Here is a 25,025-nt window from a genome sequence, read left to right on the forward strand (position 1 = left end):
AGTCACCTTTAGCATTGCCTCCTATCAAGAGAGTTAACCGGTCCTTTGCAGCCTTGAACACATGCATGTTTCTCTTCTCAGGAGATGAAATTATGAGAAGGCATTCTTTTCCAAAATAGGCCCATTTCATCCACATTGAAGACAGCTCAGGAGGATGGTCGTCCTTTTCGATTATGCCCTTTACTGTTGCAGGAAAACCCTGGTCTGCCTTACTGCCTGCACTAGCTGCTTCACCATCGATAGGTATGCTATCGAGGTTACTGCACTGTTTAAATCTTTCAAACCAACCTCTGCTGGCTGTGAATGTTATCAACGTATCATCTTCTTGAATATGATTGAAGATGCTTCTTGCCTAGGGGCATGTTGTGTTATGTTGGCCATCCACCCATATATTTAGTCTGTCTTCCGTTTTCTCAAGCAAGTGGCTCCTTGAAGGACTCAACTGTGATAACTTTGTCATCATTGCAGAAGCTTTTATCTTGTCTCCATTTTTTTATAATTGTTCTGACTGTTGATGTAGCCAATTTCAAAGAGACGCCATCATCAACCTAACACTCACCAGCTTCCAAACACTGTACCAATTGCAGTTTCACATCCATGTAAATGCTTTTCCAATACATCTTAGATGTACAACCATCAGTGGAAGTTGCAGGCCATTTCCCAGACATTGTGTGACAAAAAAATGCAATAAATTGGTGAGGGAGCAAGAAATCTTAATACACGTGGGATGCAGAGCATGAATTGTAGGTGGTGGGGAGTAGCTCAGAGCATATGTGAAGCACCACTCGTTAGCTGATTGTTTACTGTAATGACGACTGCTCTGAAGGAGTTTTAAGAGTTGTATGAATTTTTGTCATTTTAAAAATTTCAATTAAAAATTGAATAACTGTGTTGTAATAAATCAGTGTTATGCGGGGTCTATGTGTAGTTTTTTTTTACTGTGTTCTACCTCAATGCACTGTAATAATTTGATCCATATGAGCAGTATGGAAGAGAAGATTCTTCACTGTATCTCTGTGCATATGACACTAGTAATAAACCAACCCAAACCAAATTATTTTATTCCAAAATCAAACTGGTTCAATATGATCCTTCTTGGAAGAAAATCCGCCATCAAGAATGAAAAATGGTTAGCTCTAGGCTAACTTGTAGCGGTGTGCTACACGCAGCGCTAAAATTACGACACGGAGTCGGTAACTGCAGACGAAGGAAAAACTTTATTCGAAATCCTCAGCCTTACTTTTAAGCCTCCCTCAACCTGCCCCCCGTGGCGCAGAGGCTCCAAAGCTCTGTGCTCGCAAACCCCCGTAGGCTATCTAATTGTGAGCCGGTTTGGATGTGCCAGGAAATGGGTCGCCACATAAACCCCCCCAGAACCGGCGATACACCCCCCAATGTCCACAGTCTGAGCCAGAACCTGCTTGGGAGGTCGGCCTCTGCGCCGAGGTGCCGGAAACTCGGCCGGTTGCGCCAGGTCGACATGGGCCGGTTTGAGGTGGTCCACCGTGAAAACCTCCTCTTTCCCCCCAACGTCCAGCACGAACGTGGACCCGTTGTTCCGGAGCACCATAAATGGCCCCTCGTATGGCCGCTGCAGCGGTGGCCGATGCCTGCCCTTCGTACAAACACAAACTTACAGTTCTGTAGGTCTTTGGGTACGCAGGTCGGGTGCCGCCCGTGCTGTGAAGTGGGTATGGGGGCCAGGTTACCAAGCTTCTCGCGTAGTCTGCCCAGGACTGCTGCGTGATCTTCCTCTTGCCCCCGTGGGGCTGGTAGGAACTCCCCAGGGACGACCAGGGGCGCGCTGTATACCAACTCAGCCGACGAGGCGTGCAGGTCGTCCTTGGGCGCTGTGCGGATGCCGAGTAGGACCCAGGGAAGCTCATCCGCCCAGTTGGCTCCTCGCAGGCGGGCCATGAGGGCCGACTTCAGGTGACAGTGGAAACGCTCCACTAGCCGGTTCGACTGTGGGTGGTAGGCAGTGGTGTGGTGCAGCTGAGTCCCCAAAAGGCTGGCCATAGCTGACCACAGGCTGGAGGTGAACTGGGCGCCTCTGTCGGAGGTAATGTGGGCCGGTACACCAAAGCGAGATATCCAGGTGGCGATCAGGGCTCGGGCGCAAGATTCGGAGGTGGTGTCGGTGAGCGGGACCGCCTCTGGCCATCTTGTGAACCGGTCCACGATAGTCAGGAGGTGCCGCGCTCCACGCAACACTGGCAGGGGGCCCACGATATCCACATGAATGTGGTCAAAACGCCGGTGGGCGGGATGGAACTGCTGCGGTGGGGCTTTGGTGTGCCGCTGCACCTTGGCCGTCTGGCAGTGCATGCACGTTTTGGCCCATTCACTGACCTGTTTGCGGAGTCCATGCCAAACGAACCTGCTGGAAACCATCCGGACATTTGTCCGGATGGAGGGATGCGCCAAGTTATGAATGGAGTCGAAAACACGGCGCCGCCAGGCTGTCGGGACGACGGGACAGGGCTGGCCGGTGGCGATGTCACAGAGTAGGGTCCTCTCACCCGGGCCCACGGGGAGGTCCTGGAGCTGCAAACCGGAGACTGCGGTTCTGTAACTCGGAATCTCCTCATCCGCCTGCTGCGCCTCTGCCAGTGCCTCAAAGCCTACCCCTTGGGAAAGGGCATGAACGGTAGGGCGAGAGAGCGCATCCGCCACGACATTGTCCTTACCCGAGACGTGCCGGACATCCGTCGTGTATTCAGAGATGTAGGACAGGTGGCGTTGCTGGCGGGACGACCAGGGGTCGGACGCTTTCGTAAACGCAAAGGTAAGCGGTTTGTGGTCCGTGAATGCGGTGAAGGGCCGACCTTCTAGGAAGTACCTGAAATGCCGGATTGTCAGGTAGAGCGCCAACAGTTCCCGGTCGAAAGCACTGTACTTGAGCTCGGGCAGCCGCAGGTGTTTGCTGAAAAACGCCAGGGGTTGCCAGCGACCTGCGATGAGTTGCTCCAGCACCCCACCGACTGCCGTGTTAGATGCGTCCACTGTGAGGGCGGTAGGGGCGTCCATTCTGGGATGTACTAGCATTGCGGCGTTCGCCAAAGCTTCCTTCGTTTGAACAAAAGCGGCGGCGGACTCCTCGTCCCAGGTAATGTCCTTGCTCGGACCCAACATCAAGGCGAACTGGGGGCGCATGATCCGGGCAGCTGAAGGGAGGAAGCGGCGGTAGAAATTGACCATACCTACGAATTCCTGAAGGCCTTTGATCGTGGTGGGTCGGGGAAAGTGGCGGACCGCATCTACCTTAGCGGGCAGAGGGGTTGCCCCGTCTTTAGTAATCCTGTGGCCCAGGAAGTCAATGGTATCAAGTCCGAACTGGCATTTGGCGGGGTTGATTGTAAGACCGTACTCACTCAGTCGGGCGCAGAGTTGACGGAGGTGGGACAGATGCTCCTGACGACTGCTGCTGGCTATGAGGATGTCATCCAAATAGATGAACGCGAAGTCCGGGTCCCGTCCCACCGCGTCCATTAACCGCTGGAACGAATGTGTGGCATTCTTCAGGCCGAACGGCATGCGGAGGAACTCGAAAAGGCCAAATGGGGTGATGAGAGCCGTTTTGGGGACGTCGTCAGGATGCATCGGGATTTGATGGTACCCTCTGACGAGGTCTACCTTGGAGAAGATCCGTGCGCCGTGCAGGTTTGCTGCAAAGTCCTGAATGTGCGGCACAGGGTAGCGGTCCGGTGTGGTAGCCTCGTTCAGCCTGCGGTAGTCGCCGCACGGTCTCCAGCCTCCCGTCGCTTTGGGCACCATGTGCAAGGGGGAGGCCCATGGGCTGTCGGACCGCCGGATGATCCCCAATTCCTCCATCCTCTGGACCTCCTCCTTCGCCAGTCGGAGCTTGTCCGGGGGAAGCCGCCGAGCGCGGGCATGGAGGGGTGGTCCTTGGGTCAGGATGTGGTGCTGTACGCCGTGCCTGGGCATGGCCGCTGTGAACTGCGGTGCCAGAACCGATGGGAAATCCGCCAGATCCCTGGTGAAGTCGTTGTCGGACAGCGTGATGGAGCTGAGGTGAGGGGCTGGCAACTGGGCTGCACCCAGGGAGAACGTCTGAAAGGTCTCAGTGTGTACCAGTCTCTTCCTGGGCAGGTCGACCAGTAGGCTGTGAGCTCGCAAAAAATCCGCACCCAGAAGCGGTTGGGCTACGGCGGCCAGTGTGAAGTCCCACGTGAACTGGCTGGTGCCGAACTGTAGCTGCACCTGACGGGTGCCATAGGTCCTTACTGTGCTGCCATTCACGGCCCTCAGGGGGGGACCCGGTGCCCTGCTGTGGGTGTCGTAACTCGTCGGAGGTAAAACGCTGATCTCAGCCCCAGTATTGACCAAAAACCGGCGTTCCAACCTTCTGTCCCACACATACAGGAGGCTATCCTGATGGCCAGCCGCCGTAGCCATCAGCGGCGGCTGGCCCTGGCGTTTCCCGGGAACTTGCAGGGCGGGCGACAACGGCGGGCTTCTGCGCCCCACCGCTGGTGGTAGAAGCACCAGTGTTCATTGGGCCGGGGGTTGGCGGGCTCTGCAGCCGGGCCTGGACTGGTTTGCTGCCGGGAGCGTAGCTGGGAGATCTGTGCAATGGACGCCCCGCTCACCTTTTTGGCGTTCCACAGCAAGTCCGCCCGGGCTGCCACCTTCCGGGGGTCACTGAAATCCGCGTCGGACAGCAGCAGGCGTATGTCCTCGGGCAGCTGCTCCAGGAATGCCTGCTCAAACATGAGGCAGGGTGTGTGTCCGTCAGCGAGAGACAACATCTCATTCATTAAAGCTGATGGGGGTCTGTCGCCCAAGCCATCCAGGTGCAGTAAACGGGCAGCCCACTCGTGCCGTGAGAGTCCGAAAGTCCTGAGGAGCAGGGCTTTGAATTCTGTGTACTTGCCGTCTGCCGGGGGCGACTGTACGAACTCCGCGACCTGGGCTGCTGTGTCCTGGTCGAGGGAGCTCACCACGTAGTAGTAGCGGGTGTCTTCTGAGGTGATCCGGCAAATGTGGAATTGGGTTTCGGCTTGCTGGAACCATAGGTTCGGTCGCTGTGTCCAGAAACCCGGCAGTTTCAACGAAACCGCATGAACAGAGGCGGCGTCAGTCATTTCTGGTCCAAAAATCGTTTGGACCGTCGGGGTCACCAATTGTAGCGGTGTGCTACATGCAGCGCTAAAATTACGACACAGAGTCGGTAACTGCAGTCGAAGGAAAAACTTTATTCGAAATCCTCAGCCTTACTTTTAAGCCTCCCTCAACCTGCCCCCCGTGGCGCAGAGGCTCCAAAGCTCTGTGCTCGCAAACCCCCGTAGGCTATCTAATTGTGAGCCGGTTCAGATGTGCCAGGAAATGGGTTGCCACAAACTACTCTTTTTAGGGGTGTTCAGAATGGGTAATAAGTTTGTCCATTTTCTGTAAGGCAATTTGAGAATTTCTTTATAAAGTAATAAAACTTTGATTTTTATGATAAAAATGACTGGGATAGTATTGAATTGTTTAAATTTAAAAAAAAACATTTTAATTTCTTTAAATTGGAAATTAACCCAACTATATTTTGCATAACAGGACAGTTAATTTTGATCAGACCGAACTGTTCATTGAAGCCAGGCATTGTATGGTAGTTTAAACAGAATATTTTCTCTGGATGATTTTTGTCAAATTGTACAGCATCTTCTTGGTACTGCAGTTGAATGTTAAGCATTGATTATTTCAATAATTAAGCATGTTAGAGGGATTCTAATGATTTAAATTTCACATTTTTTCCAGGGGAAAGATGTTGAAAGCAGCAAACATTCTAAATCAGGTTTGTGTAAATTTATTTCTATTATTCATTCACATATGAAAGAAAAGCCATTGGAGATTTATCCTTCAATGATGAGTCCACTGAGGCTAGGATTTAAATTTAGATCTTGTTCCCCCTTCACAATGAAGCAAAAATTGTTGCAAGCGGAATGGAAAAAATGTTTCACCTTCTGATATCAAACAGAGCAAGGCAATCAAAGGATGTAAGCAACTATTTCATGCTTTCTTCTACTGGAACTAAACAGATTTCTTATTGTTTTAAATATATTCTAAGAGAATTTTCCAATACATTGCTAGATCTATTGATTTAACTCCAGTGGTTTGGCAATTACTCGGGAATGAAAGCATTTACACTGTTGAATTTCCAGTTTTAAACTGTTTGAACCTAGATTAGGCTCAACATCTTTTCATCTTTAGCTTTTTTACAGACGGTGTGATGTTTGCTTCCAGAATTTGCTGGTATTTAATTGAATTCATTCTTCCTCTACGAGTGAAATGTTCCCCGTGCCACTGGTCACACCACAAGCCCAAAGCATGATCGATCCACCCCCCTGCTTAACAGTTGGAGTCGAAGGAAGAGGTGTTCTTTTCATGAAATTCTGCACCCTTTTTTCTCCAGACATACCTTTGCTCATTGCGGCCAAAAAGTTCTATTTTAACTTGGATCAGTCCACAGAGCTTGTTTCCAAAATGCATCAGGCTTGTTTAGATGTTCCTTTGCAAACTTCTGACGCTGAATTTTCTGGTGAGGATGCAGGAAAGGTTTTCTTCTGATGACTCTTCCATGAAGGTCATATTTGTGCAGTTGTCGCTGCACAGTAGAACAGTGCACCACTCCAGAGTCTGCTAAATCTTCCTGATGGTTTTTTGCAGTCAAACGGGGGTTTTGATTTGCCTTTCTTGCAATCCTATGAGCAGTCCTCTTGGAAAGTTTTCTTGGTCTTCCAGACCTCAACTTGACCTCCACCGTTCCTGTTAACTGCCACTTCTTAATTGCATTATAAACTGAGGAAGTGACTACCTGAAAATGCTTTGCAATCTTCTTATAGCCTTCTTCTGCTTTGTGGGCATAATTTATTTTAATTTTCAGAGTGCTAGGCAGCTGCATGGATGCTGATTGTTGAGACAAGGTTTGAGCAGTCAGGGTATTTATATAGCTTTGGAATTTTGCATCACCTGCCCATTCCTAACGATGACTGTGAACAAGGCATAGCCCTAACAAGTTAATTGAGGTCGGAGACCTTGGTAAAAGTTATCTGAGAGCTCAGATCTTTGGGGTGCTCCTTTCCCCTTTTTTTCTCTCTAAAATTGTACAAAAGAAAAATAAAACACTTTGGCGGCTCGCCAACAGGGCAAGCGAACCGGCTCCAACAGTCGCGGGCTAGTCTGCAGCCAGTGGCATCCGAGAAAGCTCTGAGTGCCGGGCAGTCCTCGGCCCAGAAGACGATGTCACTTCCGCCCCACAGAGAGCGGGTACTTAAGCGCACGCTGATTGCAACAGTAAATGGTTCAACCAGACCCTACTCGACTCAGTGTGTTGCTTTCATTTGTTGAGTATCAGTGCGACTACATTGGTGACCCTGACAGTCCAATGGCATTTGGACCCAGCATGAATGACTTGGCTCTGCAGAATGCAGTTTCCCTTAAACTGCCAACCTTCTGGACCATTCAACCCCTGGTCTGATTCGAGCAAACAGAGGCCCAGTTCCAGGTCAGACAAATTGTCTCAAGCGCCACCAGTTATTACTACGTGGTGGCCACCCTCGACCAGGAGACAGCGGGCTGCGTTACCGACTTTCTGCATCAGCCCCCAGCAACAGACAGGTACGAGGCACTCAAGGCCCTGTTAATCCGCACATTTGGCCTGCGTTCTCGACATTGGCGGTCGTGAAGAGACTTTTACCATTGACTGTCTCAAACCGGCGCATCGAGACGTTGAACACCCGGTTGTGATGCCACCCCACGACGATGAGGTCGGCCACCTAAAAAATCTGACAGTGTGCAGGCTGTGGACACTGCACCTCCTAGTGCCGGTTCTGTGGAAGGGGGGTGGCAGTCGTGCGGCGGCTCCAACAGTTGCAGGCGAGTCCGCAGCCAGCGGCATCTGGTGAGTGCGGGGCAGATCTTGGCCTGGAAGACAACGTCATTTCCACCCCAAAGAGAGCGGTGGATGCTGGGAACGGGTGCGCGCTGATTGAAACAGTAAACAGTTCAACCAGACCTTGCTTAACTCAGTGTGTTGCTTTCACTTGTTGCGTATCAGCGCGAGTATAACACTAATCTTGCTTAAAATGTTGAAAAGAATGTTTCATTTTTAACATTATGACTTTTGGAAATAGGTTCATCTTCTACTCACTTTAGTATTCACAGTAACAGAAATTTTAACCAGGGGTGCCCAAACTTTCGCATGCCACTGTAGCATAAGGACATTAAGTACATAAAGACTTAATGTACTTAGTGAGCAAATGTTTTTCCTTCCACATTTAACAGTGACTCTGAGGTGAATGATCACTTACAAACTGAGCAATAGAAATAACACCACGTGCTCAAATTTGAGTGTCCAGAATGATAACTGTTCTCTTTTATCCATTTGATTTTTGAGCCAATCTGCAGAACCCCCTAATTACTAACTCAGTACCACTTTGATAACTTGGCCCTACAATTGACTTTTTTTGCTCAAAATGTTTTTTCTTGTATAATTTTGTTTGATTTTTTTTTCTTTTTTATAAATGTCTCTAATGCTATGTGCCTGAGATACTGCTATAGGTAAGGTTTTCATTGCACCTGTGCATATGTATGCACATGTGTATGACAATGAATTTGTATCTTGATTTCCTTCCTGATTGCTTTATTGACTAACAATAAAAATGAAGTAAATATGATTCGATACAAACATTTATAAGGATTATGCTGTGATCTGAGGCAATCCAAATACTTCAGCACATGCATGTGAAATTTCCAATTTATTTGTGTATTATTAATTAATGACAGGCTGAAGTAACAAAACATGATTAATATTTGAAATTAGGAATGAAAATAATGTAAGAAATAAACCAGGAAGATGCTTTTGTGTCCTCTTGTACATTTTGGTCATTCAGTAATATAGAAAATCCTACAGCACGCAAAGTCGTGCCAAACATGTCCCTACCTTAGAAATTACTAGGCTTACCCATAGCCCTCTGTTTTTCTGAGCACCATTTATCTATCCAAAAGTCTCTTAAAAGACCCTATTGTATCCGCCTCCACCACCGTTGCCGGCAACCCATTCCATGCACTCACCACTCCCTGCAAAAAAAAAACTTAACCCTGACATCTCCTCTGTACCTACTCCCAGCACCTTAAACCTGTGACATCTTGTGGCAACCATTTCAGCCCTAGGAAAAAGCCTCTGACTATCCACATGATCAATGGCTCTCATCATCTTATATACCTCTATCAGGCAACTTCTCATCCTCCATCGCTCCAAGGAGAAGGCTGAGTTTTCATAAGGCATGCTCCCCAATCCAGGTAACATCCTTCTAAATCTCCTATGCATGTTTTCCACATCCTTCCTCTATCGTGGCTGATCTTTAGTGTCAGGGCTACTTTCTGAAAACAGTCATAAATCTTTTGATGTCCTTAACATTTAAAACTTTATCAACCTCTGAAATTAACTGAAAAGTTAATTATTTACTTGATTTTTAAATATTTTTCTTTCTAGATCATGGGACAAAAGTTCCTGCCTTGCAACCAGAGATATCAATTGAACAGTCCACAGTTGCTGATTATTTGGATAAGTAAGCCCACATTTAACACTCATGTCTACAACCCTGTAACAACCAGGTTCCTTTGCATTATGACTTTAGTTATTTTTCTTCATTTTTGTTATGTTATAAATTGTGTAAAATTTGGTATGTAGCACTTCAGCAACTATATTATGAATGAATAGAATTTAGAGTGCATTCGTGAGTAACTTTGCATTTACATTCAGTCCCAAGCTGGTTGGTATGTAATTATAAATAATCATCAGGTTTATCTAGATTTTAATTCCAAGGCTGTATCACCATCTGGTCTGGGGGGGGGGGGGTGGGGGGGGGGAGCAACTAAGGCACAAGACCGAAGTAAGTTTCAGAAACTTGTAAGATTAGTCTCGGCCTTCATGGTTACTGACCTCCGTAGTATCCAAGACACCTTCAAGGAGAGGTGCCATAACATGCCTTCTCATTGTTACCATCAGAAAATAGGTACAGAAACCTGAAGGCACATACTCAGCAATTCAGGAACTTCTGCTATCTGATTTCTAAATGGGCATTAACCCATGAACACTACCTCACTACATTTTTTTTGCACTACTTTTAACTTAACTATGTAATAGGCATAGATATTTACTGTAATTCAGGGTTTTTTTCTGTATCTATTTATCATGTATTTCATTGTAAATCTCATGACATATGCTGGTGATATTAAACCTGATTCTTATTCTCTGAAGGATGAGAGTGGATCTTTGTACTTTATATAGAGAAAACATTTAGGTACAGCTCATCAGCTATTTGGCTGTTTGTTCATCACTGATTAATCATGGTAATATGGCAATTTCAGGACTGGCTAATCCATCCTAAAGTAAATTCATACAGTACTTTGTAGAAGTTTTGGGCACACATATATAGCAATGGTGCCTAAGACATTTGCACAGTACTGTATTTGTCAATGTGGAGCAAAGAGTGAGTTTATAAATCTGGCGGCAGCAAAGTATGATAGGAATGGTGAGGGTGGTGTGCTGCAGATGAAGGACTGTGTATGTGTCTCCATATCTACACAAACACACACACACATATACACATATATATATATCTATATATAGACAGACAGACACACACACACACGCACACACTTTTGCACTGTACTGAAACTCATAATGTTTCTGATCACATTTTTACATTACTGTCTGAAACTGTCCAAAGCTGTTAAATCAAATAGTAATAACTCTGAGTTGAGTGAACATTTATGCAAAGTAGAATAGATGTGTAGGTGCCTTATTTTATCAAATGTTTTATGCAATATTTAGATGTGGTGTACTGGCAGACACTTATCAGCTAATGTAGTAGCAACACGACTGAAGATACTAAAGGACATTGTTCATTTATTAAAGCAATCAAAACTTTATTTGCCTGCTCTAATTGTATGTATTAAGTTACTGTACAGTCAGAATAAGGTCATCTGAGCTCCGTGATTATATAGCTTTGTAGTGCACAATGTAACATCAGATGATGTTAATAATTTATATGTGAGAGTTTATTTTTGCCGTTTTCAAATCTATGTGTACTCATGTTCACATGCATCAGTTTCCCTGCCCTGACAGTTGAGGTGTTGTCTCCTAAATTATTCAAATATCAGTTGCTCTTTGGTAGATTGCCCAAATGACTGTTCTGTAAACGGAATATTGGTGCATAATGAATGTAGGTGTGATCAATCAACCTCTTCAGTTATCTACTTAAAATATGAGGAATGTGAATGTGATCAGTTTTCATCACTGAAATCAATTTCAAATCATCTGTGCCATTTCTCCAACAACAACTTGCATGGAGCTTGAACTTAGGATCAAAACTGATACCTTCATAGGAAACACAAAGTACACTGCAGATGCTGTGGTCAAGTCAGGACTGATGAAGGGTCTTGGCCCGAAACGTTGACTGCCCATTCAACGGATGCTACCCAACCTGCTGAGTTCATCCAGCTTATTTGTATGTGTTGCTACCTTCATATCTGTGTGTCTTACTTTACTGACTCAATATTAAAATAATTTATCTGACTTTAGTTTGGCTTTTTGATTTGGATCCTGTTTCAAAATCCTATGCCTTTCACCTGGTTTGATGTTGATTTCTGTTAATCATTTCCAAAATTGAATTATTTTTCATCTCCTTTTTTCTCTTAAATCTTGAGCAGTCTCGTGCTTCTTGATACAGTGCAACCAGTTAGCAAACCCAGATCCACAATATACACCCGTGCTGTGCTCTGATAACCACCAAGTTATCATTTGTTGCCTTCATTTGCCTTCATTTGTATTTTGGTCACTTTTGACAAGAACAGTGTACCATTTCACGAACATCCTGACAAGCTGTCTTTTAAGTAATTCCATTTAATTTTAGTACAATCCTGTCGAAGTGAATTCAATGAGAAATGCTTTGAACAGGAAGTGATTAGAGGGATACTGGCCTCATGCAGGATGGGATTAGTTAGATTGAGGTTGGCAGGCCTTTGCTCTTTGAAGGTGGTGGTCAGACTATTTTATTACAGAAAGTGATTATATTGAATGGAAGGTCTTTTCAGATGCTTAAACTTTTTTTCCATGCCAAAATATTTATTTGTTTTGTTGCAAAATCAGGTGGGGTTGTACTAAAATTAAAAGATTAATGTTGACAAATATGGAATATCAATTTTGGAAATAAATGGTGTGGGGTAATCTAAATTCATTTAACTAAGTTTAAGTTGGAATTTAAAGTTTGTATCAGTAATGATGACTGAAACTATTGGAACGTCATTTTAAAAAATCATTAAAAATATTGCAGAAAGAAACATACCCATCCTAACTAGTCTGGCCTTGAACTTACGGTCAAATCTGATGCCTTCATATCTGTGTGTCTTAACTATCACTTACTGACTTAATAGGTCTTAATATTAAAATAATTTATCTGACTTTAGTCACCAAACCTCAATGTTCAAAGTACAAAAAGTATGTGAAAAGGCTGTACAAAGTTGTAAACTCAGTCAACTCTATCATGAGCACTGCTTCCCCAGCATCGAGATTTCTTCGTAATGGCTATGGCTCAGAAAGTTGGCATCCATCATTGCAGACCTGCATCACACAGGATATGCCACCTTCTCATTGCTACCATCAAGGAGAAGGAGCAAGAGCTTAAGGCACGCACTCAACATTTCAAGAAGAGCTCAGAATCAGGTTTAATCTCATTGATGTATGTCATGAAATTTGTTGTTTTGCAGTAGCAGTACATTGCAATACATAATTCTTGAAAAAAACTAAATTATAATAAGTAATATGTATCAATTAAGTTAAAAAGAGAGCAAAAAGAAGTAGTGAAGTAGTTTTCATGGTTCATTGCCCATTCAGAAATTTGATGGTGGAGGGGAAGAAACTGGCATCCTTTGTGGCAAAAATGTAATGTACCATATAAACTTGCTGGAATTGAAGCATTAATCATTTGTATAAAGCATTGTATTTGAATCTGTAACTTGAAACCATGTACCAATGAACCAGTTTGATAATTTTGTAGAACTTGTCTAAACAAGTATGTAGATTATGATTGTACTTATAGACAATAGGTGCAGAAGTAGACCATTCGGCCCTTTGAGCCTGCACCGCCATTTTGAGATCATGGCTGATCAACTACTATCAATACCCGGTTCCTGCCTTGTTCCCATATTCCTTGATTCCCCTATCCATAAGATACCTATCTAGCTCCTTGAAAGCATCCAGAGAATTGGCCTCCACTACCTTCCGAGGCAGTGCATTCCAGACCCCCACAACTCTCTGGGAGAAGTTTTTCCTTAACTCTGTCCTAAATGACCTACCCCTTATTCTCAAACCATGCCCTCTGGTACTGGACTATCCCAGCATCTGGAACATATTTCCTGCCTCTATCTTGTCCAATCCCTTATTAATCTTACATGTTTCAATCAGATCCCCTCTCAATCTCCTTAATTCCAGCGTGTACAAGCCCAGTCTCTCTAACCTCTCTGCGTAAAACAGTCCAAACATCCCAGGAATTAACCTCGTGAATCTACGCTGCATTTCCTCTACAGCCAGGATGTCCTTCCTTAACCCTGGAGACCAAAACTGTACACAGTACTCCAGGTGCAGCCTCACCAGGGCTCTGTACAAATGCAGGAGGATTTCCTTGCTCTTGTACTCAATTCCCTTTGTAATAAAGGCCAACATTCCATTAGCCTTCTTCACTGCCTGTTGCACTTGCTCATTCACCTTCAGTGACTGATGAACAAAGACTCCTAAATCTCTTTGTATTTTTCCCTTAGCTAACTCTACACCGTTCAGATAATAATCTGCCTTCCTGTTCTTACTCCCAAAGTGGATAACCTCACACTTATTCACATTAAATGTCATCTGCCAAGTATCTGCCCACTCACCCAGCCTATCCAAGTCACCCTGAATTCTCCTAACATCCTCATCACATGTCACACTGCCACCCAGCTTAGTATCATCAGCAAATTTGCTGATGTTATTTTCAATGCCTTCATCCAAATCGTTAACATAAATTGTAAACAGCTGTGGTCCCAATACCGAGCCCGGTGGCACCCCACTAGTCACCACCTGCCATTCCGAGAAACACCCATTCACCGCTACCCTTTGCTTTCTATCTGCCAACCAGTTTTCTATCCATGTCAATGTCTTCCCCCCAATGCCCTGAGGTTTGATTTTACCCACCAATCTCCTATGTGAGACCTTATCAAATGCCTTCTGAAAATCGAGGTACACTACATCCACTGGATCTCCCCTGTCTGACTTCCTGGTTACATCCTCGAAAAACTCCAACAGATTAGTCAAGCATGATTGATAAATCCATGCTGGCTCGGCCCAATCCTATCACTGCTATCTTAGATATGCCACTATTTCATCCTTAATAATGAACTCCAGCATCTTCCCCACCACCGATGTCAGGCTGACAGGTCGATTGTTTTCTCCCTCCCTCCTTTCTTCAAAAGTGGGATAACATTAGCCATTCTCCAATCCTCAGGAACTGATCCTGAATCTAAGGAACATTGGAAAATGATTACTAATGCATCCGCAATTTCCAGGGCCACCTCCTTTAGTACCGTAGGATGCAGACCATCTGGACCTGGGGACTTGTCAGCCTTCAGCCCCATCAGTCTTCTCATCACTGTTTCCTTCCTAATGTCAAACTGTTTCATTTCCTCTGTTACCCTATGTCTTTGGCCCATCCATACATCTGGGAGATTGCTTGTGTCTTCCTTAGTGAAAACAGATCTAAAGTACTCATTAAATTCTTCTGCCATTTCTCTGTTTCCCATAACAATTTCACTCAATTCATTCTTCAAGGGCCCAATATTGTTCTTAACTATCTTCTTTCTCTTCACATACCTTAAAAAAAAGCTTTTGCTATCTTCCTTTATATTCCTGGCTAGCTTGCGTTCGTACCTCATTTTTTCTCCCCGTATTGTCTTTTTAGTTAAGTTCTGTTGTTCCTTAAAAACTTCCCAATCATCTGTCCTCCCACTCACCTTAGCTCTGTCATATTTCCTTTTTTTTAATGCTATGCAATCTCTGACTGACTTTGTCAACCACTGTGGCCCCTTTCCCCCCTTTAAATTCTTCCTTCTCTGGGGGATGAACCAAGAATACCTGCCATTGCTGTTCCACTGTCTTTTCTGCTAGGCTCTCCGTCCAGTCAACTTTGGCCAGCTCCTCCCTCATGGCTCCATAGTTTCCCCTGTTCAACTGCAATATTGACACCTCCGAGCTGCCCTTATCTTTCTCAAATTGCAGATAAAAACTTAACATATTATGATCACTTCCTGCTAATGGTTCCCTTACTGCAAGATCGCTTATCAAATCCTGTTCATTACATAACATTAAATCCAGAATAGTCTTGTCCCTGGTCGACTCTCGTACAAGCTATTCCAAGAATGCATCCTGTGGTCCAGCACCAACCTGATTCTCCCAGTTCAGCTGCATGTTGAAATCCCCCATAACTACTGCGACATGCCACTTGCCAATGTTAACTCCCTATTCAGCTTGCACCCAATATCCATGGTACTGTTTGGTGCCCTGTAGACAACACCCATTTGGGTCCTTTTGCCCTTACTGTTCCTCAGTTCTATCCATACAGACTCTACTTCTCCTGACCTTATGTCCCCCCTTGCAAAGAACTGAATCTCATTCCTCACCAACAGGGCCACCCCCCCCCCACCCACATTTCTGTCCCTACGATAGCACGTATACCCTTGTACATTCATTTCCCAGGTCTGATCTCCCTGCAGCAATGTCTCCATTATCCCAGCAACATCATAGTTACCCATTCGCACCTGGGCTTCAAGCTCATCCGCCTTATTTCTGACACCGTGCATTCAGATATAGAATTTTTAGCCCATTTCTCCTCTCTCTGTTTGAATTGCTGCCTATTGTGCTTAACCCAGCTCCCTGAACTCCCATCGGGCTTTACGCCCCTAGAATTTTGTTGTCCTTCCTAAATTTACTTATTCTTTCAACACATTTAACTCCACGTTCCGTCAGACCATCCCTCTGTACGTGCGTCCTCCTTATCATTTGTTCCGCCTCACCTTTCTTTACTACACACTTAATATTCCGGAACCGTGTAGTCCCCACCTGTCCTTTATTCTTCCTCTCGCTATCCTCCCTCACATTCTGGATCCCTGCCCCCTGCAAATTTAGTTTAAACACCCCCCCCCCCCCCAAGAAGCACTAGCAAACTTCCCTGCAAGAATGTTAGTACCGCTCCAGTTCAGGTGTAAACCGTCCCTTCGGAACAGATCCCACCTTCCCTGGAACAAAGCCCAATTATCTACAAACCTGAAGCCCTCCCTCCTGCACCATCCTCTCAGCCACATATTAATCTTTATAATCTTTTTGTTCCTTGCCTCACTCGCCCGTGGCACAGGTAGCAATCCAGAGATTGTTACCCTGGAGGTCCTGCTCTTCAGCTTCGCACCTAACTCCCTGAACTCCCTACGCAGGACCCCCTCACTCATCCTACCCACGTCATTGGTCCCTACATGGACCACAACATCTGGATTCTTGTCCTCCCTCTGGAGAATAACCTGCACCTGATTTGAGATGTCTCGGACCCCGGCACCAGGGAAGCAACATACCATCCGAGACTCCCGATCTTCCCCACAAAATCTCCTATCCGCCCCCCCGACTATAGAATCCCCTATCAAGGCCACTCTCTTCTCTTCTCTCCTCCCCTTCCTAATCGAGGGTCCAACCTCAGTACTAGAGACAGGACCACTGCAGCTTGTTCCTGGTAGGTCATCCCCACCAGCAGTATCCAAAACGGTATACTTATTTTTGATGGGAACAGCCACAGGGGTGCTCTTCTCTCTCTGTCTGCCCCCCCGCCTCTCTTGACTGTCACCCATTTGCCTACCTCCTGTCTTTTCAGTGTGACTACCTCCCGATAACTCTTATCTATCTCTGCCTCTGTCTCCCAAATGATCTGTAGTTCATCCAGCTCCTGCTCCAATTCCCTCACTTGGTCTGATAGGAGCTGCAGCTGGATGCATCTATTGCAGGTGTGGTCATCAAGGACAACTGTGTTGACCCTGACCTCCCACATACTGCATACGGAGCACACCACTGTTCTAACTGTCTCTCCCATTACCTGATCCCAGATTAGTCAGAATAAATGAAAAGCAGGCTTCTTGCCGAAGTCCACTTACGCCGAAGCCCACTGAGCCAAAGCCCAGCACTCTGCTCCTGCGCACTCCGCTGCCCGCTCCTGAAAGTGGGCTGCTTTTTAAAGCCCGCGCTCGCCGCTGACGTCACCCGTGCTTGCGCAGCTTTGCCTTCCTCCTCAGGTATCCTCCAGGTAGGTCCAAGGGTCTCGGCCTACCTACAACGGCTGATCCTCCAATCTCCAGTCGTCTGTCGATCACGAGCACTCCTTACTCCTTATGTTTGTTTAAGTTAGCATTCTTTGCATTGTGTGCTTGCGTTGTTGCCATCACTTTGCATTCTTAATATACTGTCTTTCAGCAGTGTGTTCACAAAAGTTGTCTTGCCTACTTCTCTGTTGATCCATATTTTGGACGATCCAGAGGTCAGCCTGTTCACTAAAATAAAATCTTAAGCTGGTTTGCATTCTGTTATTGACTGATTTTTTTTAAAAATTATGTCTCAATTTCCTTTTTCAGTTTGTGCATATTCTGTGGGGAGAGGAATGAAATGTTTACTGATGAAGGCTTGGATATCCATTACTGGAAGCACTGCCCAATGTTGAAACGCTGTGAGCATTGCAAACAAGTATGCGGAACCCATTTAATCTTCTTTCCTACCCACTGTAATTTTGAATTGTTTTCTTGTCAGAACAAGTTCAGTTTTTTCAAGTATTATGTGCAAAAATGCTATTTACATAGGAGTAAGTACCTCAAGTTTTTTTAAATTCATAGAACTGTAGGAAATGAGCTTTAGGCCTCTGTTTGCACTGACCACAATGTCTAAACTAACCCTATTAGCATGCATATATGATCCGTATGCCTCTATTCCCTAACTTCATGTCTGTATAAATGACTTGTAGGCATTGCTATCATTTCTGCATTTACCATCTTCCTGGCAACGCGTTCCAGACACCTACCATTCTCTGTAAGAAAAGAGCCAACCTTCTTTAACTTTATCTTCAACGGCAGACAACACACCAGCATGGTGGCTAACACTATGTTTTACAATGCTAGTGATTAGGATTAGGGTCTGTGAGGTGTTTGTATGTTCTTCCTGTGGGTTTTCTCTGGCTGCTCTAGTTTCCTCTCACGTTCCAACAATGTATGGTTTATGGGTTAGTAAGTTGTAAGCATGCTAAGTTGACGCTGGAAGCATGGCAACACTTACGAGCTGCCCAGCATATCATCAGACTGTTGGTCTTGACACAAATGATACATTTCACAACAACACACACAAAATGCTGGTAGAACACAGCAGGCTAGGCAGCATCTATAGGGAGAAGCGCTGTCGACGTTTTGGGCTGAGACCCTTCGACAGGACTAACCGAAAGGAAAGATAGTAAGAGATTTGAAAGTAGTGGGGGGAGGGGGAAATGCGAAATGATAGGAGTAGACCGGAGGGGTGGGATGAAGCTAAGAGCTGGAAAGGTGATTGGCGAAAGTGATACAGAGCTGGAGAAGGGAAAGGATCATGGGACGGGAGGCCTCAGGAGAAAGAAAGGGATGGGGGGAGCACCAGAGGCTTTCCTGGTGTTCTACAACTAATAGCAACTACTATTTAGTTGTAGAACAGGCAAACAACTAAATATGTCAGGGACGGGGTAAGAAGGGAAGGAGGGGCATTAACGGAAGTTAGAGAAGTCAGTGTTCATGCCATTGGGTTCACTGTACATTTCACCATACATTTCACTGTATGTTTCGATGTTGTGTATTACGTGACAAACCTCATTTATCTAACTTCACTTCTGACTAACTGCTCTGATTCCTATTCCCAGCCACCACCACAAATTAAAACCTTCCCAGTTACCACTAGTAAACTTGTTCTGCAAGGATATTGATTAATCATGTGTAGAATATATTTTTGAATTTCCTGTTCCTCCCAATTCTAATCATTGGTCCAGATCTTTTTTTTAAGTATGTTTAATTTGTACTGATTTGTTTTACACCTGTCATGTACCATGTTCATTCTTAACCATATAACATATAACAATCACAGCACAGAAACAGGCCATCTCGGCCCTCCTAGTCCGTGCCGAACTCTTAATCTCACCTAGTCCCACCGACCCGCACTGAGCCCATAACCCTCCATTCCTTTCCTGTCCATATACCTATCAAATTTTACCTTAAATGACACAACTGAACTGGCCTCTACTACTTCTACAGGAAGCTCATTCCACACAGCTATCACTCTCTGAGTAAAGAAATACCCCCTCGTGTTTCCCTTAAACTTCTGCCCCCTAACTCTCAAATCATGTCCTCTCGTTTGAATCTCCCCTACTCTCAATGGAAACAGCCTATTCACGCCAACTCTATCTATCCCTCTCAAAATTTTAAATACCTCGATCAAATCCTCTCTCAACCTTCTACGCTCCAGTGAATAGAGACCTACTTGTTCAACCTGTCTCTGTAACTTAAGTGCTGAAACCCAGGTAACATCCTAGTAAATCGTCTCTGCACTCTAATTTATTGATATTCTTTTTTTACAAGTTAACACGTTATCAGCATACTTAATATTCCATTTTGTTTTTGCACTTTGTTTTGGGGAAATGTTATGCAGGACAAGGGTATGCAAGTGTTGAAGGTGGAGCACTTGAATAGAGAATATTTCAGAGATTTCAAAGATACATTTAATGTCAGAGAAACGAATGCAATATACATCCTGAAATTCTTTTCCTTCTCAAACATCTGCGAAAACAGGAGTGCCCCAAAGAATGAATGACAGTTAAATGGCATAGCAAAGCAATGACCCCCCCCCACAAAAAAAAAATTGCCCCCCCCCCCCCCACCAAGCACTCAAGCATGCGGCAAAGCATCAGTGAAGACACAGATTTGCAGTACCCCAAAGACTGCTTGTTCACCCGGTAATTCGACATACCACAGGCTCTCTCTCTCTTCCTAATAAGGGAAAAAGCGATGTCCCCCTTTTAAAAGCAAGGGGGAGATATAACAAACAATTCGCTGATTTACAATGTTAGAAGTCTGTTGCATTGCTTTTTCTGAGCTCTGTGCTCAAAGAACTTGGGCCTCTGGGCACGCAGTCAACTTTCTGCTTTCGATCTTCTGTCTCCTACGACACACCAATTTCCTGCAGAGGCATCAACCTAGAGTGTGCCTGCCTCCAGAGCCACGAAATCAAGGAACCCTGAAGGCGCACTAGTTTTCTAGGCCACATCCTTAGCATATCGAATAGTGGGTCAGTCATGAGACTCCGACAGCAGATCCCATTCCCTCAAAGAACCAAAGTCAGCATGTAACTCCAGGTCAGGGTCTTCAAAAGAACCCTGAAAAGGAAAACGAGAGATATTAAAGATAGAAATAGAGCTGTTTCCTAAGATGCAAGCAAAGGATTCACCGTTAGGTGCCATCGTTCTCCTAAGGACAATGTTATTTGCATCTATAAAATGTATGTTTTTACAAATGACTCATTATTTGTATCCTGATTCTGCTTGTACTTTTATAAAAAGTTGCAGTTAAATATTCTGGAATGTAATAAATACTGCAAAATAATTATAACATTCCAGCTAATGATACTGAAGGTACATGTACAATGCAGTACTTGGTGCAAATCAGAAGTTCCAAGATTAAAATTTTAGTTGGCTTCAAAGCATTAGGGCTGAGATGTAGGAGATTTTGTCCAAGAATTTGCTTTGTGGTTTGATTTGGAATGAGGGACAAAAAGATAGCGATCAAAAGCCTGTGTAAATGCGCATTGGTGACATTAGGACACAAGATGATTAATACTCTTCATTTTTCCATTCCTCATTGGGGACTAACAGTATTATGTTAAAGTTCTTACTTTGGAGATACAGCAACCAAAAGTTCACACTTCTTGTTCTATGTGTTGAAACGGAATGGAACTGCTGAAAAACTATTATAGACAGTATCGAAGTAAGGGATGAAAAAAATAAATGTATAAGGAAAACAAAGAGTTGGTCAGTATATTGCATGTGATGTCAAATGTTGTGAATTAAGATGCACGTTTTTCCTCTCCCTGGCTGTGAGGTCTGATATCGGCTCTTTCTCACATAAAGAGTGGTATTTCAACAACGTGCTAGAGTAAATGAGGATATCAGGGCCGTGAGTCTCTAAAGAACAGACTAAACGGTAGTATAAGTCTGCAACATAACTAACATAATGCTTATTAGCTGGCACAGAGTTACTGTGAAGTGCTATGTTTAAGCATAATGTCAATGGAATGAAGACTAAGGAAATGTTTCTTTTTTGAAGGTTTGATTTTATTGGTCTTTTCATTTGCAGTGGGATGACAAGTTGATAAGAAACATTTCGTAAACAACCAGATACCCCGTTAATCTGTTAAGCATCTAGAGCTGTAAACTGAAACCATATGACTCAGAACGTGCAACTCACTTTGCAAGATTTGCTCAAAAGTTAACCCCATCAATTTTCCATAATGCTAAAGTTTGTCTATCCATTCTACTACAGAGAAGTTCAAGTAAGGAACAACTTTTAGTTTCTGAGGAAAAATAGTGGAGGAATGACCTTGGAAAAATCTACACAAGAAGAATGATTCATGATTTTGAATGTGTTAATCTGGCTGGCATCTTGAATTGGTGTCCCTTTTGATTGTTTTCCTTGCTATCAATGAAAAAATAAAAGGCTAGTTTTAAAGTCCCTCAAACCTCATGGAGTTGTGTTTAAGGTATTCAGAATGATGGGATATGTCAAGTAGGGTATCAGAAGATTTACATTAGGGCTGCAGCTATATATTATAGTTACAGATAATTTAAAATTGGGAATGGCCAGTGATAGAAGCCATTGCTCTGTTGCTTTGTGAACAGGGTGTTGCATAAATTGCAAAGGGATGTTAAAAGATTTGACAGATTTTGGGCAAATACTTACAGGGAATTATTTGATTTTTTTTGTCTTTACATTTGCAGTGGGATGCAAAATACTTAATATTTAGTAACCAACCATCTAGAGCATCTAGAGCTGTAAACTGAAACTGACTGAGAACTTGGGGTCATCCAATTTGGATTTAGACAGAAAATTTAAAACAGTAAAATGATAAAGCACTGCAAATCCAATAGACTGAGGAGCTATTTATGTAGATAATTGAAATGCCATGGAAGAAACCTAGTGGAGCTGAATACTTTCAGGCACTGTCTCTGGCAGACTTTTGGCCTTGGACAGTTATATTACGGTACATGAAATGTGGAAGGTTAAAGGATAAGCGTTCAAGTTATGTTTCCTTTTAAAAAAAAAGAGGTATAAATAATGTTTTAAAAATTAAGAAGCCTTGGTTAAACAAGCGTAGATTAAAAGAACCCAGCTAATTAGGGAACTCATGGTTGTGCAGAGGGAAAAGTAATTCATGACTCCTCGGTAAATTATATTTGATTCTGTTCTTTCATAATCACAAATTGATAAATGTTTCAACAAAAGGTTATGAAAGTTATGTGAAAGACAAATGTAAGCAGTAAGATCGTATGAGCAGCTATGATCTTATTAGAGAGCAGAATAAAGGGTAAATGTGGTACCTTTAATCTCGCATTTAATTTTAAGCCAATCAGTAAAGTGTGTTTGTGATAGAAAAGGTATGTTGTCAAATAAAGCTTAATAATTTTTTTCTCCTCCAAGATACTTACCATGGTGCCATCATTTTTCACAGTACATTCATGGTATCTGTCTCTGCAGTTTTGCAGAAGACTACATGTTTACTTATGTTTATGTTCAGTGGAACTTGCATTGCTCTCTTAACCAACCTCATATCCGTAGTGCCTAAGGCAGTGCATGAGAAACTAACTTTTAGTTAATGAAAATGCATGTAGCACCTCATCACAGTGTAAGAGATATTCTTAGGGTGATTGTGGAGACATTAAACATGGAAATTGGTCCTTCAACCCACTGGGTCCCTGCTGACCATCATGCTCCCATTTAAATTAATCCGACAATAACCTTATTTGAATAGATGAATGGTAATTTATAATGACCAATTAGTCCACCATCTTGCATATCTTTGGGGTGTGGAAGGAAGCTTGAACACCCAGATGAAATCCACATCGTAACAGGATAAATGTGTAACCTCCACAGTGCTGGAGGTCAAGATTGAACTTTGTTTGCAGTAGGTGGGACACTGTTAATTGGAATTAACAATAGCTGTTACCATAATGGAGGTAGCAAAGTCTTCTGCCTCAGTGTCTTCTATATATGTAACTTATTCTATTTCTGTGACCAATTAATTCAGTTGCTGTGATTACAAAAATAAATTTGGATTCCTTTTTTCTGCCCAGGTAGTAGAAATAGCCAGTCTCACTGAGCACAGGCTGACTGAGTGTGAGAAGAAAGATAGCTTTGGGAAGTGTCCTCGTTGTAGTGAGGCAATAGCAAAAGAGGATCTCCAGGAACATCTGAAGATGAAGAACTGCAATGGTAAGCCAAAAAAATGTTTTGTCAATCTAATTTGTTTGTTAAGTATTAGGAAACTAATGTACATAACTCTGCTCTGATTGAGCAGTCTACTTGGGAGAACATCATGATTATAATCCCATGTGACCATATATGTAGAGTTCATCAACATGCTTGTGCACTGTGCATGTATACTGTAAAGCTCTCAATTATCTACAGACAACATATGATCAGGATATTTCTTCACTTAGCTTAACAGATAAAGTGGGCAAACTGAGTGAATAGATTACTTCTAGGGATTGGGATATTGTGACTATAACAGACGTGGCTGAGAGAAGGGATGAACTGCAGCCTAATTTTACGGGGTGCTAATGCTTCAGGTGTGACAGCAACAACGAAGAGTAGAGGGAATGTGGCCTTTTTGGTTAGGGAGGATACAGTAGCAGTGTTTAAAGAGGATAATCTTGAGAGGTCATTAGCTATTGGGTAGAACTTAGAATGAAGAAGAGAACACTCACTTAGGTAGGGTTATATTATAGACTTCCCCATCCCCTTGAGGAGCAGTTATATCAAGAAATTGTATATTGTTCTGAGACTGGTAGGGTAGTGCTAGAGGGAGGTTTCATCTTTCCTGGTGTTGACAGAGTGCAAAAGGCATGGATGGGGTAGAATTTTGTATGGTGCAATACAAACTTTAGAAGGACCAAGGGCGTACTCTGAAGGAAGGCAGGCCACGTAACTGATTTAGCAGTTGATGAACACTTTGGGTCCAATGACCATATTTCTATTTTAAAATAGTTATGGTCATGGGTAGAAAAAGTATCAGAGAAATGGCACGGAAGTATGGCAGTTAGCGCATCATTCTGCAGTACTAGTGATGACTGGTTGGGTTCGGTTACTACCCTGTCTGTATGTTCTTCCTGTGACTGCATGGGTTACTTCCTACATTGCAAAGATGTATGGTTAGGGTCAGTTATAAGTATATTATGTTGGCACCAGAAGCATAGTGACATTTGTGCGCTGCTCAGCACGATCTGATTTTTTTTTACATAAAACAATGCATTTCACTGTATGTTTTGATACACATGTGACAAATAAAGTTAATATTAAAAAAATATATGTATATTTAAAAACCTGAACTGGAGCAGGGCCGGTTTTGAAGGCATTAGGTTTGTCTAGCTGGGATCAATTGGGTAACTTTTAAAGGCAAAGGAACATTCGGCAAGTAGGAGGCTTTTGAAAGGGTCATATCATAAGTCCAGGTGGAGCATGTTCCTGTTAGGGTGAAGGGTAGGGAGACTAAATTTGGTAACCCTGACTGATGAGAGTTTCTCAAGGTTGTGGTCACAAAAAAGAAGGACGCACACATTGTATTCAGGCTTGAATTCCTTGACAAATAAAAAATGTTTAAGACCAGGCTTACTCGAGGA

The 25,025-nt window shown here is 43.8% G+C and overlaps 1 protein-coding gene across 4 annotated transcripts in view; it reads left to right on the plus strand.

Annotated features, from left to right (window-relative positions):
* Positions 1-25,025, plus strand: part of cep104 (centrosomal protein 104) — a 145,448-nt gene that overhangs the window by 67,846 nt on the left and 52,577 nt on the right. For all 4 annotated transcript variants that reach the window (XM_059951759.1, XM_059951755.1, XM_059951757.1 and 1 more), the window contains 4 exons: positions 5,767-5,803; positions 9,503-9,578; positions 17,707-17,815; positions 23,481-23,619. In XM_059951759.1, the coding sequence (XP_059807742.1) occupies positions 5,767-5,803; positions 9,503-9,578; positions 17,707-17,815; positions 23,481-23,619 (361 nt within the window). The remainder of the gene's footprint in view (positions 1-5,766; positions 5,804-9,502; positions 9,579-17,706; positions 17,816-23,480; positions 23,620-25,025) is intronic.

The sequence above is a fragment of the Hypanus sabinus genome, chromosome 27 (genome assembly GCF_030144855.1).
Source record: "Hypanus sabinus isolate sHypSab1 chromosome 27, sHypSab1.hap1, whole genome shotgun sequence".
Taxonomy (NCBI): domain Eukaryota; kingdom Metazoa; phylum Chordata; class Chondrichthyes; order Myliobatiformes; family Dasyatidae; genus Hypanus; species Hypanus sabinus.